This window comes from Schistocerca americana, chromosome 5 (genome assembly GCF_021461395.2).
Source record: "Schistocerca americana isolate TAMUIC-IGC-003095 chromosome 5, iqSchAmer2.1, whole genome shotgun sequence".
Lineage (NCBI taxonomy): Eukaryota > Metazoa > Arthropoda > Insecta > Orthoptera > Acrididae > Schistocerca > Schistocerca americana.
Genome location: NC_060123.1, coordinates 669,827,395 through 669,842,977, shown reverse-complemented (window position 1 = coordinate 669,842,977; position 15,583 = coordinate 669,827,395). Strand labels below are relative to the sequence as shown.

At 41.0% G+C, this 15,583-nt stretch overlaps 1 protein-coding gene across 2 annotated transcripts in view; it reads right to left on the bottom strand.

The window, feature by feature from the left end:
• LOC124615850 (cytochrome P450 6k1-like) overlaps positions 1–15,583 on the bottom strand; it is a 46,973-nt gene that overhangs the window by 21,369 nt on the left and 10,021 nt on the right. For both annotated transcript variants that reach the window (XM_047144006.1, XM_047144005.1), the window contains exons 3-5: positions 12,175–12,413; positions 5,424–5,686; positions 2,171–2,358 (exon numbers count right to left, since the gene is read on the bottom strand). In XM_047144006.1, coding sequence (XP_046999962.1) covers positions 2,171–2,358; positions 5,424–5,686; positions 12,175–12,413 — 690 coding nt within the window. The remainder of the gene's footprint in view (positions 1–2,170; positions 2,359–5,423; positions 5,687–12,174; positions 12,414–15,583) is intronic.

The window sequence follows — 15,583 nt, the reverse complement described above, 5'->3', positions numbered from 1 at the left end:
AAATATCAAACAAGTGGGAAAGACATATAGCTCATTTTGTAACTGAGCGCCACTTATACAATTTGTTCAGTATGAGCACCGGAGACGTCGACGAAATAGCGCATCCATAAAATGACGTGATCTACAGTTCCTCGTGATTTACAAGCGACGTGTTCCTTTGTACTGGCCTCTAGCTCAGGGAGATATGAAACGCGTCCCTGGTAACCACATTCTTTTAGATAGCCCTAGAGTCAAAAGTCACATGGATTCGAATCAGGTGATCTTGCAGCCCATGCATCGGAAAAACCTCTGGATATAAGACGTGTGTTGAAGTTTGCATTAAGCAGATCTTTCACTTGGCGAGCCAAATGAGGCGTTACCTCAGCTTGTATGAAAACCATCCATGTAGGGCAAAGACTCAGCTACACAATGAAAACAAAACTAAAGAAAAATGAAAATAATCACAGAACACAAACACCACAGGATCCCACAGACAAAACAGACACTATAGCACACACAGAAATACAAAACAGTAATACTCATGACATCACTAACACAAAGAAATGGTACAACTTAATATACAAACACAAATCAACACAGAGCATATTAAATGTACAAAAGAAACAAGAATCACACATTGGTTACAGAACAAGAAACAGACTCCAGTCACATTTACCGAGCGAGGTAGCGCAATGGTTAGCACACTGGATTCGAAATCGGGCGGACGATGGTTCAAACCTGCTTCTGACCATCTAGATTTAAGTTTTCCATGATTTCCCGAAATAGCTTGAGGCAAAGGCTGGGATGGTTCCTCCGAAGGGTACAGCCGATTTCCTTCTCTATCCTCCCCTAATCCGAGCTTGTGCTCCATCTCTAATGATTTCATCGACGGGGTGCTAAACACTAATCTCCTCCTCTTCTTCCAGTCAAATTAACAAAAAATTAGCAAGGAGCAGATACAAACCAGTCAGAATATCAAGAATGTGAATCAGTGTAACTGGGAATGACATACAAGAATTTCAAACCTAGATATAAAGAACAATAGCCATTCTAACTCTGCTGAACAGTTGATAAAACATGGACATTAACCATTTAATATGGAAGAGGACATGAAAATTTTTAGAGTGAAGATTTACAACAAAAAACTCCTGTCATTACAGGAAGACTTTCATATATAAAAGGCCCTTGCAATGAAAAAGAAAGCAAGTAATGACCACAGCAACATAAGCAATAACTCATTGGCCGTGTCAGCCACTAAAGCAATAACAAACAGAAATGTAAAACACATTCACACTAAATAATTAATGAATCCCACATCTCCCTCCCTCCTACCCCCCCCCCCCACTCCATCACACTCTCTCTCTCTCTCTCTCTCTCTCTCTCTCTCTCTCTCTCTCTCTCTCTCCCCCACCCAACCCCACCCCTACACACACACATATATATATATATATATACCAGAGAAGGAAAGTTGCTACTCACCATATAGCGGAGATGCTGAGTCGCAATAGGCACAATTAAAAGGTTCACACACTCACAGCTTTCAGCCATTAAAGCCTTTGTCAGCATTAGACACATATACACACACGCACACACACACACTCACGCAAACGCAACTTGCCCACACGTCTGCAGTCTCAGAGAGCTGAAACTACACTGCGAGCAGCAGCACCAGTATATATATCAAACTAAAAATACACAACACAAAAAAACGACGAAATATAAACACACAGCGACAGTTGGCGACACTACATACTGTAAACACAAACACATTCAACACATAGCGAAAGAGCAAGTGAAGTGTTGTAACAATGTCGGCGAGAAAACGCCGAACACGGGTCATCTAGAGTATTGAGACCGCAAAAGTTGTTTCTGAAAACAAGAGAGCGACATGCGAAAACATATTAACATATTTTAGATACTAACATAAACATTTTTCACAGGCCACTGAAGATGTTTCATAAACAAAAAAAGCAAAAAAGGATTGCATTTCATTTAGTTGGAAACGCGGAACATACCTCCATGAAAGACCCTTTGGAATGTGCGTGTTGTGTGTGAGAGCAGTGAAAATTTCTGCCAGGTGAATGTGAAAACACAGCTCCTATGTCAGGCCGGTGCTTCTATATTTGTTTACATTGTCGGACGTGAAGCAAAGCGGTCACAAACGAATGTAGAAACAGAGGACAATACTTACTCCAGACATCTCCTCCAGCCTCCTCGTGCTCTCCGCCCTTGGCGCTGTCGACGCTTCCCTTGTTCTTGAGTTGGATCATCAGCTGCATGAAGTCATTCCTCGTTATGTTGTTCTCCTCCCTGTACTTCACTGTCTCCCTCACCATGCCCCGGAAGTACGCTGAGATGACTGAAAGATTACTTTTTACCCTGTACAAATAAGAAACAATTAATGACTTACTCGTCATTTTTTGCTTGGTAGACACTGATACATAATATTAGCTTCTTTTCCACTGTTGACAACGCCTCGTTCTAAATGCAGCTAATCTACCATCCTACAGATTAAGACATATGAACAGCAACACTCCCATATCATTTAGATTTTCTCTTTCCGTGGTGTGGATCACTCCTGAAGGAGGTTCCGAACAGAAGGAGAGAAAGGGAGAGACAGAGAGAGAACAGAAAGAGAGAGAGATAGTAATGTGGAGATGATGTTTACTTGCGCATGGTGGCAGAGGGAGGACAAACGTATTCCTTGTTGCCAAGTCATACAAACGGTTAATGCAGCCAACAATGAACAAATGATTATAATTTCAGAAAAGTTGGATGATTTAATCAAGAGAAAGAGCTTCACAAATTGAGCAACTCAACAACGTGTTCTTCGTACATCCATATTTAAGTTGGATGATGATGTGACATCAGCTGGTATAATTTTTATTAAAAATGAAACTCCTCCAGCTGGAGATGGCGTTGATACAATGTCGAAACAAGTAGCCAAATAAATATGAAATCTTAAGTACAGCTGGAGGAGTTTCATTTTTAATGAAAACAACAACGTGTTGGTCCACCTCTGTGCCTTAAGCAAGGAGCAATTCGACTTGGCCCTGATTGACAGAGTTCTTGGATGTGAGCGACACCATGCCAAATCGTGTCCAACTGGCGCGTTAGATGGTCAAAATCTCGAGTTAGTGATCCAAACGTTCTCAGTTGGGGAGATATCCAGTTACATTGGTGACCAAGGTATGGTTTGGCAAGCACGAAGAACAGAAGCAGAAACTCTCGCTGCTTGTGGATGGGAATTGTCTTACTAAAATATAATCCCAGGATGGATTGGCATGTAGGGCATCAAAATAGGGCGTAGAATATCGTAGACGTGCCGCGGTGCTGTAAGGGTGCTGCGGAAGACAACCAAAGGACTCCTGCTATGAAAATAAATGGCATCCCACACCACTACTCCTGTTTGTCGTATCGTATGTCAGGTGACAGTAAGGTTGGTATCACACCGCTGTACAGGGAGTCCACATAGACATCGACAATGGTCATCAGGGCTGGATCTGAAGTGGGACTCATCACGGAAGACAATTATACTCCATTCAAAGATATTCCAAGCCGAAGACTATCTGAGAGCTTCAGCTCTCTGTCGCTAGCATTTTTTAGGATTCTCAGATGAATTCAACTCATTCAGCACATTCATAACCCAGGTGTCGTTTATGTCCTTATCATAACTGTATCTACTGACTAATGCATCATCAGTGAAGCATGCTCTGGGCGACTTATGAATTCTACCAAAATATATTTTATGACACGTAGTTTTAGGAAGTGCAGCCCAACAATGTATAAAGGAGAGATTGTCGTTAGAATGGGAACACCAGTATTGGACCGAGCTCAACGTCAGGCTGTTTGAGAATCTGTATGGTGAATCCGCCGCTCGTTTCGACAAGCTTGCATCTCCGAAGGGACATTGCATCGTACTTTTTAACAACAGAGGCACTGCAGTATCGTACTTATCCGCCGATTCCAATCTGGGACCTCCAGTTAAAATGTCTTCCTCTACCCCCCCCCCCCCCATGTGGGAATTACTTAATGTGAACGAGTGCATAGACGACAGCATTAAGGGAAGTCTGGGGCAGGCCGTGAGTCGTGCACGGATAGCCAAAGCGATGAAGGCGACCACTCACCTAAATCGGGAAATGCGAGTTCGAATCCCGGCCCAGCATTGTCGTCATTCCATTATACAGCTGATGGTTGTCCGTATTCGCAACTGTGAATACATTTCCTGACGGCTGTAGTCGCCGCAGTGACTGTTCCTTCAGACATGCATACGTGCATTTCGCGTTCTACACATCGAAGTGTTGAATAATATATTAAACCTGTTTGGAATATAACATTTCTTCTCACAAGTACAGAATTTTATGGCAAGTAAAATGCTATATATATTTTAGAACTATTTATGTAACACGTCCACAGTTACGTTTTTCGGTCGTGCGCCATATTGTACCTTGAAAAAGAAGAAGAGTTTTTACCATAGAACACGTGATACTTGCATACGAACCGATTTTCTTTAACGTTTTAATAGTGTTACCTGTCTTGATACTGGAAATTTGTGTTAGTTTCCAGTAGCTTCTGTTTCAAAATGTATTTAACTTGCAACTGGTTTTCAATAATACTTCTACTTGATTTGATTTCGATTACTGGTTATTGGCGTGTAGTAGGGTAGTAACGCAGTAGACTATTAACACAGTACTGACAAAACAGACTATTAAATACGGTATTGATAAGATTTTCTTGATTGTCTCGATTTCTCTCGTTTGAATTTAAATCGAATATTTGTTCCTAGGTACATGATCTTGCTGTACCGTGGAACATCCTTTCACATTTGGAAAAATTTTCCGGAACTATTTTGGTGACTTCAGTAAAATACTACAGCACATAAAAAGTGCATACCATTAGTTGTAAATGAAATAAAAAGATATTTTAAATTTCTATTACAGGTCTGGCCAAAAGCGGGTGTCTGAAAAATGTACCAATGTAGAATACTCTCCCATACAGCGTGTCGTTGACGTTTCCAAATCGAAACAGTGAACATGCATATGCCAGTCGAAGACGATCAAAGCTAATCGGCATTCCAACAACGAAACACAATCATTATTCTGATATAGTGAGGTAAGGGAACTAAGTGGCCGCTGACTAAAGGTCACAGCTATTCTGAATCGTAGGAGCATATTTGTAGGGCGACAATTACTGAACTATGAGAAATAAAATCGTCATAACACCTGAGCGGTTTGCTTTAGGACGTTCAAACTGCACGGTTGGACGCGGGGTGTGGCGGGAATTAGTATATGCTGTATGCTTTGGTTTACCAACGGAACCCACTTTCATTTGGATGGCTTTGTCAATACGCAAAATTGACGCATTTGGGAGACTGAGAATCCGCATTTCGCGATCGAGAAGTAACTATTCAAACTGGTGGGGAATGCGACTGTTTTGGTGATTACCTTAGTGTAGTCAGCAGTTTGGGACTGATGGAGGAGACGAGTGCGTTGAGGGTGGCCAGCAGACCCGGCTCGAAGACTCGCCGCCCCCACTGCCGGAATTCGTTCTCCGGGTTCCGCTGGCAGTCGACCTGGATGCCGAAGGCGACGGACGCGATGACGTCAGTGGAGTAGCGTGCGCTCAGCTCCCGCATCTCGACCACCTCCCCACGCGACGTTGGTCCCTCCAGCACCTCCGCCATCTCGCGGCCGCAGTCCGCCATTGTCTGCAACGATAAGGGTCCAGCTTTGTTACTGACAGCGAATTATGTGGCTGTGATCGTCGGTAGAGGTTTCTCCAGGATATAAAAGTTGCCATATCTGACATCGCTGGACTGCTAAACTTGAAGACCTTCTGTGCCCTAATAACTAAATTTTGCAAGATGTACCCCCAAAAGTTCTGTATTCTAAACTATTGCTGGTTATAAGCTCAATAATATATTTTTGAAAGTAGATTACTTTGTACCTGAAAGGCAAGCTCATTCTATTGTTGATGTCGTCATCCTAGTTGCTGTTGTCCTCTTAAGATGGAATACAACCTACTGTGCACAACACTGTTCAAGGACCATTTTTGGAAACGCTGTAATTGTCTCCTATTGCAACGCATAAGATTTAAATTTGGCTCATAGGTGCCTACAACGTTCGTCTGTAATGGTGCAAGAGCGCGGATCCCTGCGACACCACCCTCGGGCTAGGTGACGCTTCGAACAGCAAGATGTCGACACATGCGGAAACAAAGGCCAGTGTTCACAAGCTCACGCCCTGCGTCAGCAGTAGAAACCACCGACAGTGCACGACATCTTGATGCGCATAATTCCTACTACAGAAAGCAACATGGGGCTACGTCCTCCATTGTCCTGCATGGGAACGATGAACTCCCGGACAAGACGGCCGTAAGAGCCGACCAGCTGTTTCTAGTAAATGGTGCCCATAAACTGTTGATATTGTAGTTCGAGAGTAAGGCAAAGGCAATAACATAAGGTGTTAAACGAGCGCAGTGCGTGAAATTTACAAAGGGAGGGATCTTTATGAAGAATTTCGCAATTTATATCGTCAACTATGGTCACCAAATTCTTCGAAAACACGAGAATGAGCACAGATATATTCGATTATCTCGTCAATGAATTAAGGAGGGTCGTTGATGAAAAACTCACACTACTTCAAAAATGCACTAAATCCACAGATTTTAGAGATATGGCAATGAAATTTTGTACCATGCTTTGCATGAAAGTAACAAATTTAATTATAAAATCCTTTTATTATATATATTCAACTTTTTTTAAATGTAATTTGAAGTTTTATTTTCAAAAAATATTGTATGTTCCTTTTTCTCGGAAATTATTCAAGAGATTTCTACAAAAATTTCTCTGTTCCATCTCTTTATATGTTGTAAGCTTCTCTCATGAGGTTTTTGGAATAGGTCAAATAGGAGAATTTTCATAATTTTTTAATTACAATTCCACAAGTAGAATTTTAAATTCATGCAAAATTCCAACCACTTTGCCCCATATCTCAGCTTCCAATCAGTATTTCAAAATCCGCTCTTGAGACAACGTTCATTAGGTTTGCAGAAATATCTGCACGAAATTTCATAATTCTAGCATCCATAGAATCTGACGAAAAGGCACATAAACTTAAAAAAAAAACTTTTCAGGAAACGCAATTCCAAGTTCAACCTAACTTTTTTCCTTATGTCACTTCTTCAGAAGGCAGCACATTGTACTCTGGAGCGTATTTCCCTTCAAGGCTTCTCTTCTGGTTTCTTGTCTGTCTTCTTTCCTTTACCAGGTCTTCAACTGACTTTTCAGCTGCAGAGACTCGCTGTAAATCTATTTTTCTCAGGATGTCTTGAGTAAAATTTCCTGTCTTGAAGCCCATTCTTTATAATACCTTCATCCTTCCGACGTTCCCATCATTAAATACAGTGAGTGCATCATAAGTTGCAATTCTGACAACTGTAGCAGATGCAAATGTGTTTTTAGGGCATCGTTTCCATATGAGTGAATTTAGAGACTCATTTGGATTTTGGGTTTTGCCATGAACACACTTTTTGAGAAGTGCAGGATCGGCCAAAGATGATCTATAAAACCAAAGAGTATGTATCACGGTCTTCTAGATCTATCCCGCACAAGTTTGGTTGAAAGTAATATAGAGAATCGTTCTTCTAATAATTTCCGGGTATGCAGCCGGATCCCGTCGACATTCTGCCACGATATTTCGGCCCAGAGACATCCGGCCATCATCAGGTGAGTACACAACTACTGAAGAGCCCAGGTGCAGTCGCGGTATTTATGCAGAAGTCACACAGAGATTCGTTGTTCACTGAGCTGGTATTGAAGTGCTGCTTCAAAACGTGGGCGTGGCAGAGAGGCCGCGTCACACTTTTAATTAAATTTCAGGAATTTCGGATGCGATTTCAACATTGAAACTTTGGGAACTTATTGTCCGTGAGTTGTACTAACAAATAAAAAATAAATTGAAAATTGACAGTTTTGGTCAATTTCATCAAAGTCCCCCCTTAAAGACAACTTTTTCTTAATGTGACAACAAACATTTAGTGGTTGATAAGTGCAGTGTGGCTTGAGCAGCCGAGAATGGACGCTCTGTATGTTTACGCCATAGCGCGACGAGATGCTGGCAAACCAATGCTGGAAATCAACGTTGAAATTCGCTTTTAGAAACGACTTCGCTAGACCAAATGCACGCGATGTCGAGAGCTTTTTCAAGGAAGAAGTCAAGATACCGGCTGCCGATATATTCGGCATCTACTTTTCGGTCGTAACGTGAAACTTATTACCGACGCTGTATGTCAGAGGGTTGTTTGGGAGATGAAACAAAGACTCCGCTTCTGCCACGCAGACGGAAATGTTGGCAACGTCGAGGCCGACAATGCCGGACTGGAACTGCAGCTATACGCGTATCTGAGCTACCCTTAGAACTCCCAGCGGCATACGTCGTGGCGGCGGTCTGACCCTACACTACAGCGCAAGAACATGCGGCAGGAAAGTGGACCCAATTTAAGATGTATCCAGTCGTCAGCGGAGTACACTAGGTGCCCACTGTACTCCGATGACACATACCATAATACCTCGACATAGCAGGCTGCCGGGCCAAAACCACAAAAATCAGTGTGTGGCCATATGTACATTCTGCTTGCTCGTCATCAATTGGATGATGAAGAACACCAACCATACGTATCCTGTATCGCTACTGATGACGGAAAATAGTGTCTTTATGCCAACATAAGGAAAAGAAAGGAACGGCTGAGCTCTAACAAGGCAGCAAATCTCCATACAAAGACCTGATTGCAACCACATAAGATCATTTTATGGATGTGGTGGAAGAGTGATGGGATTGTGCACTACGAATTGCTTCCCTAAGGTGTGTCACTGCTGACATGTATTGTCAATAACTGAGACGCCTTGCAGAGACAATCCAAGAACAGTGAGCAGTAGGACTGCATGAAGTGACGCTAATCCGTGATAACACCTGCCCGCATTCTGCTAGACAGATAAAAACACTATACAGGAGTTGGCTTGGGACGTCATTGTGCACCCTCCTTAGTCACCTGATTTTCATCTCTTCCCCTCCCTATAGAAGAACCGTCAAGTAACTTCCTTTCTGGATAAAAATGCACTCTGAACACGACTCGATGAGTTTTTCATAACAAGACGACGTGACTTCTACAGTTGTGGAACTGAAAAGTTACCCCAGTGTTGGCAAGACTATTGTAAATGGTGAAGGAGAACATATTGCCGGTCACTGTGGCCGAGCGGTTCTAGGCACTTGAGTCCCGAACCGCGCTGCAGCTACGGTTGCAGGATCGAATCCTGCCTTGAGCATTGATGTGTGTGATGTCCTTAGGTTGTTGTTGTAGTGGTCTTCAGTCCTGAGACTGGTTTGATGCAGCTCTCCATGCTACTCTATCCTGTGCAAGCTTCATCATCTCCCTGTACTTATTGCAACCTACATCCTTCTGAATCTGCGTAGTGTATTCATCTCTTGGTCTCTCTCTACGATTTTTACCCTCCACGCTGCCCTCCAATGCTAAATTTGTGATCCCTTGATGCCTCGGAGCATGCCCTACCAACCGGTCCCTTCTTCTTGTCAAGTTGTGCCACAAACTCCTCTTCTCCCCAATTCTATTCATTACCTCCTCATTAGTTATGTGATTTACCCATCTAATCTTCAGCATTCTTCTGTAGCACCACATTTCGAAAGCTTCTATTCTCTTGCTGTCCAAACTATTTATCGACCATGTTTCACTTCCATATATGGCTACACTCCATACAAATACTTTCAGAAACGACTTCCTGACACTTAAATCAACTCGATGTTAACAAGTTTCTCTTCTTCAGAAAAGTTTTCCTTTCCATTGCCATTCTACATTTTATATCCTCTCTACTTCGACCATCATCAGTTATTTTGCTCCCCAAATAGCAAAACTCCTTTAGTATTTTCAGTGTCTCATTTCCTAATCTAATTCCGGCAGCATCACCCAACTTAATTCGATTACATTCCATTATCCTCGTTTTGCTTTTGTTGATGTTCGTCTTATATTCTCCTTTCAAGACACTGTCCATTCCGTTCAACTGCTCTTCCAAGTCCTTTGCTGTCTCTGACAGAATTACAATGTCATCGGCGAACCTCAAAGTTTTTATTTCTTCTCCATGGATTTTAATACCTACTCCGAATTTTTCTTTTGTTTCCTTTACTGCTTGCTCAATATACAGATTGAAGAACATCGGGGAGAGGCCACAACCCTGTCTCACTCCCTTCCCAACCACTGCTTCCCTTTCATGCTCCTCGACTATTATAACTGCCATCTTTTCCTTAGTTTAGTTAGGTTCAAGCAGTTCTAAGTCTAGGGGACTGATGACCTCAGATGTTAAGTCTCATAGTGCTTAGAGCCATTTGAACCATTTGAAAACATATTATTGATGACTAAAGTCTCTGTTATGTGTATCTGCTGTCTTTATTAAACTTATGAAAAAATGCTATGAACTCATGCACCAGGCCCAATATTAAAAATACATAAACGTTGTGGCACAACTGGTGTAGCTTACAGATTACACTGCACTTGGCACTGAACTAGTTTGGATTTTTGCCAGTTCAGTTCAGTGGCTGGTGGGGGGGGGGGGGTGACTGGGAGATCAAGAAGTGTGTGTGTGAGACATATTAAGTCTCAGCTTTATTTTGATAATAAAGCTGAAGCAATGAATAAAGCTGAAGCAATGAATTAAAATTTGTACCAACACTGGAATTCGAACGTGGATCTCCGCTTACTAGGCAGATGCTTTAACCATTGCGCCACAAAACTCCAGATATGTTTATTTAAAAGGATTTATTGTCTTATTTTAAGTTTTTATATTTTTTAATACTGACTGGTGTAATTAAAGATCAGCTGAAGTACTTTGAAAATTATGTATTTTGTTTTGTTTGGGATATAGATAAAACTAGGGATAACATTTGACTATATGAATGTGGGAAACTTCTTCAAACTAACATATAATTATCCAATAGAACAGTGTCCCACTACGAACTACATAAACGAAACGCAGTTTCCTGTCAGAGAGTGTTTAAGGAGAAGGCAATGACTCACTCCCAATTCGCCGTGTACCTGCCCGCCAAACCCATAAGCAGTAGCGGATCCGTTCGTAAAACTTTCCAATCACATCTCGTATAGGTGAGTACATGTCACGTATAAAATGTCGGTGTTCTTTGCAATCTACTAATATCGGTTTGTGCAGTAGAACAATGTAGTTCGGAATAGGAATGCTTATTACAAAATATAGAAGATTTTACAGTGTAGAACTGATTGGGGTACGTCTGAAAAAAGAGCATTCATTGTACCGATCAGTATATGGATAAACATGGACCTCTAGAAGCTACAAATAGAGCATAAGCAGTCACATCGGATTGTGAGCCAAAACACAGTTAATTACAGTTAGTTGATGTTAGTAAATTTCATGTTCTGTGTGCCATTGATTTGTGCAAATGGCCGAGGGAACATCGTAATGATGTGGAACGAGTCACTTTACACCAGCATTATACATTCATACATAAATATGAGTACATTCTGAGCAATAGCAATTGATTTTGTTTCGGTATAGTTATGAGTTAGTAATTCCTGCCAACCACCTGTTACAAATTTCAAAGATAGAAATTCTTCTACAGAATAGAAGGAGTTGTAAAGGAGAGACCTTTTCAGTCTATTCTCAAACTTAAATTCGCTGTCTGTGAGAAACATTTATATCATTGTGTAAGTGATCAAAACTTTTGTTGGCAGCATTGTGCACTACTTTACTGAGCTAAAGGCAACCTTAATGTGAAGTAATGAGTGTAACTTTTACTGTAATTATGTACATAGTTGTTCACATTGAAATTTGATGGATTATTTTCAACACAATTCACGAGCTGCAGTTCCCAAAATGCCTAAGTCCTTAAACAGATGACTTCAAAATAATCATGGGTAAGTACCACACATTATCCTTCCAGCAGCGTTTTTGAGCAATAAACACGTACATTATTAGAGATAAGTTAACCCAGCATATTAATGAATACAAATAATCAGAATATGTCAACTTATAGTTTTGTTTCTCCCCAAGATTTACCATGATTCGAAGTGCAAGTGTGGCTGAATTAAGTTGTTTTGGGGGTTACAAAATGTGTTTTTTCCGGTTTAAATTATGAATATGCGGGGCAGTAGTCTCACCTGGAACATCATCTTCATTTTTCCAGATGTAAACGTGGGCGTCAACTTCACACGTAACCTGCGCCATTTGTTCCCACGAATAGCAAAAAGGTGTTGGCTTATAGGTTCGTTCTCGTTCACTAGTACCATTCTGTCTTGGAAGGTCCAGAAGTCCTTGACGAGAATGCAGCGGATCAAATCCGGATCCAGTACCACCAGGGTTGGTCGAGTGAAGAAATATATTCCGCCGAAACGATTGCCTGGAAAAAAAGTTGCAAATGATAAACTCGATAATAAATAAATTGTAAATAAAACGAAAATCTGCCCAATTTTGGCATTGTGTATGCATACATACATACTCTACAAACTTCTGTCAAATTCATGGCAGAAAAGTATTTAGAAATATGCGACCATGAACAAAAAGTATCGAAATTTTCACAGTAAGTAATCCACTAGCCTCTATGCTACAGTTTATAACTATGTGTATGTACACTGTTATTCTGGCCGTCGTGTAACCCATTGAGTACCAATAGTTTCTGCACGAAACCGCCATTTCATTATTATTATTATTATTGTTGTCATTATTTTGTGGAAGTTCCAGTGCTTTCGCAGGTAACAACTGATGCTATTGCAAGACAGACATCTAGTGGTACACTGAGGTGTTATATGATTGTAGGAGATTGTGACGTGTTTTTTTTGGTGTTGATCATATTGAGGAGGTCATTAGTAGTCAAAGTAAGTATCTCTAAAATAAAAAGTAAGTATCTCTAAAATAACTGTAACGTAAATTTGAGTTTGTACAACTGCTGTTACGTGTGCTTTCTAAATTGAAAGCTCCGTTTTTTACTTGTTGTTTAAGACTATAATTTGGTTTAGGCACTATGAGTTCATAGAAGTTCCGATGTGTGGGATTGTATCTAGGAACAATGTGAAATTGCTTTCAAGGGGTAGTTGAAAACTGTATGTCCCAGTGGTCCCAAAGTAAAACCACAATTTTAATACAATTTTGATTGTTTACTTTTCGCTAATTTACTCTTGTATTCGTTGCTTAATATTATGGTAAAGGTTAATTTTGTGAAAAAATTTAAAATTTTATTTCCAAAGTCAAACCACCTCCTTAAGACAATTTATTGTTTATTTTTTGAGTAGTTCTTCTCGTATTCGTTACTTACTACAATGATAAAGGTCAATTTTGTAAAAAAATATAATTTTTTTATGTTGTTGGCTCTCAAAGGGTTCTTGGACCCCTTTTACTGCGCTCATAGGATTCTTTTCCAGAGAGCTTAATGTTGATGAGGACAAAAGATGAACTGAACTAATGTCTTTATCCTCTGGAGTGGCTAGAAGAATGAGACAATGACTTGGTTTATGACATGAAAGAAATTTAGAGGCACCACAAACAGTGCCACATGTTCAGTTACCGACCTCAGTAGACTTCATCAAAATGTACTTGTTGCCCTTAATTATTCATGGTAATTTAGGGACCTAGTCCTATTTTGTATACATGGGCGTAAACATTGCTTACATGTTACAAGGGTGAGGTTGGGGAGGGAGTGTCATGAAGCAGACATATGGCCACCAACACTCACACACCAAGGACCGATCGGGTTTCACATTTACCTCTTAGCTGGCAAGACACATGACAATTTATGGTTGTGCAAATCAGAAAACAAAGAATAGGAGAAACATATCTTGTCACTCTTCATTACGACTTGTGACTGGTATGATGTGGCCCTTCGTCATTTGCTGTCCTATGCTAATATATTCAAAACTACATAACTACTATATCCAACATCATCTTTAATTTGTTCTACTTACTCTAGTCTGTTATTCCCCCCCCCCCCCCCCCCCCCCCCACTGCCACTACATTTTGCAGCCCTAAGTTAACTGTTCCTGGTGACTTAACATATTTTCCTCAGACTTTCAAACATATTTAAAGTGCAACGCAAGTTGCGATAGCAGAACTAAGGTAAAACATAAATGCTGTTCTCATTTCATAGTTTGATCAGGGTTCACATTCTGAGTTTAAGAGTTTCTGATTTTTGCATATGAAGCTATCACTGGATTCTGCGAGAGAGGTATTGGATATTTTGCAAAGTTGCTTATGTGTTCACCTTTGCGTGAAAGTGGACAAAGATTAGAGAACTTCATTTATGATAAAGGAAATGAAGTTGTAAGAGAAATTCAAACCTGAAGTATATTATTCAAATGCTTAATAATTTTTTTGTTGGTTTTCTCTTCCATTTAAATTATTTGCACATTTTTTTATTAAAGACTTTACACACCACATTTTGTAATTATTGCCCACAACCTGTACCAGTTTCATCTGTGTCACAAGTTGTAATGTTGCCATGCAGTCTTTCCACACACAGGTAGTCATATGCATCCAATTATTTAATGGATGTTGAAGGTTTCACAATGTTTGATATTGAATATGTGTGATACTATATCTCCGTCTGTATTTTTTCCCTTGCCCTTGTTCTGTATTGCTAGAACAATGTAAATAGAAATTACAGGTGGCGAGAAATCTGTAATCCGAGGTATCCCTGAAAGAGGGTCTGAAGCAATGGTAAGGTAAAAATATAAGCGCCTTTATTACTCGGTCTAATATGATTCTGATCCTGTGACATTTCACTCATGGCCAGCCAGCTGTGCTCGTCCCATGGTTAATAGGCCCCCGTAGACAACATGAGCAGTTGGCTGCCTTCTGCCCCCATTTGGGTCTTACGTGACCCTCTCGCCTTTGTGTGGACGATTTTATAGCAGTCAGGTCCGTTGTATGGGTGTGTCGGTTTTCCTGACCTCTACCTGTTTACCCAACTCTTACCTGCCAGCTCATACTCTTGTCAGTGCAGGCAAGTAAGGTCTGCCATGCAGTCACAGTGTGCCCACACGCATTCAGACAGGTCACCAACCAACTCAGCGGTGGCGGGAGGGGGAGATGGTGGGGGTCAGGTGACAAGTCTGGCTGTGAATGGATGGCTTAATAAGATACGCTTGAGGCATTTTCTGGTATCGTAGGTGACAGGGGTTGTTTCCCAGTCTGGGGGTAGCATCATCTAAATAAGCTATGGTCTGAGTCTACTAGGCCAGTTTGAGGGCTTATCACTTTCCATGATGGCAGGTATCTTGCAATACCACTAGGAAAGAAATTTTGAAAGTGTCTCACCAGGAAGCAGCACTCCGCAGAGAAGGGTCATTAGTGAGAACAGGAAACGACCAATAAAAATTCTTGTACTCTGCTGCCGAGGTTGACTGGCTAAAAGCTGTTAAGCTGGGTTTACAGTAGCATGTCGTTTGCATAAGTCATCGCTGCAAGTTACTACGAGCCACTTGCTGCTGCGATTCCACAGGACTCGGAAGAAATAAGCAAGATACTTCTGCAACATGTGTTTTTAGTCTGAGTGCGGGAGCAAGTAAAATGACGAGC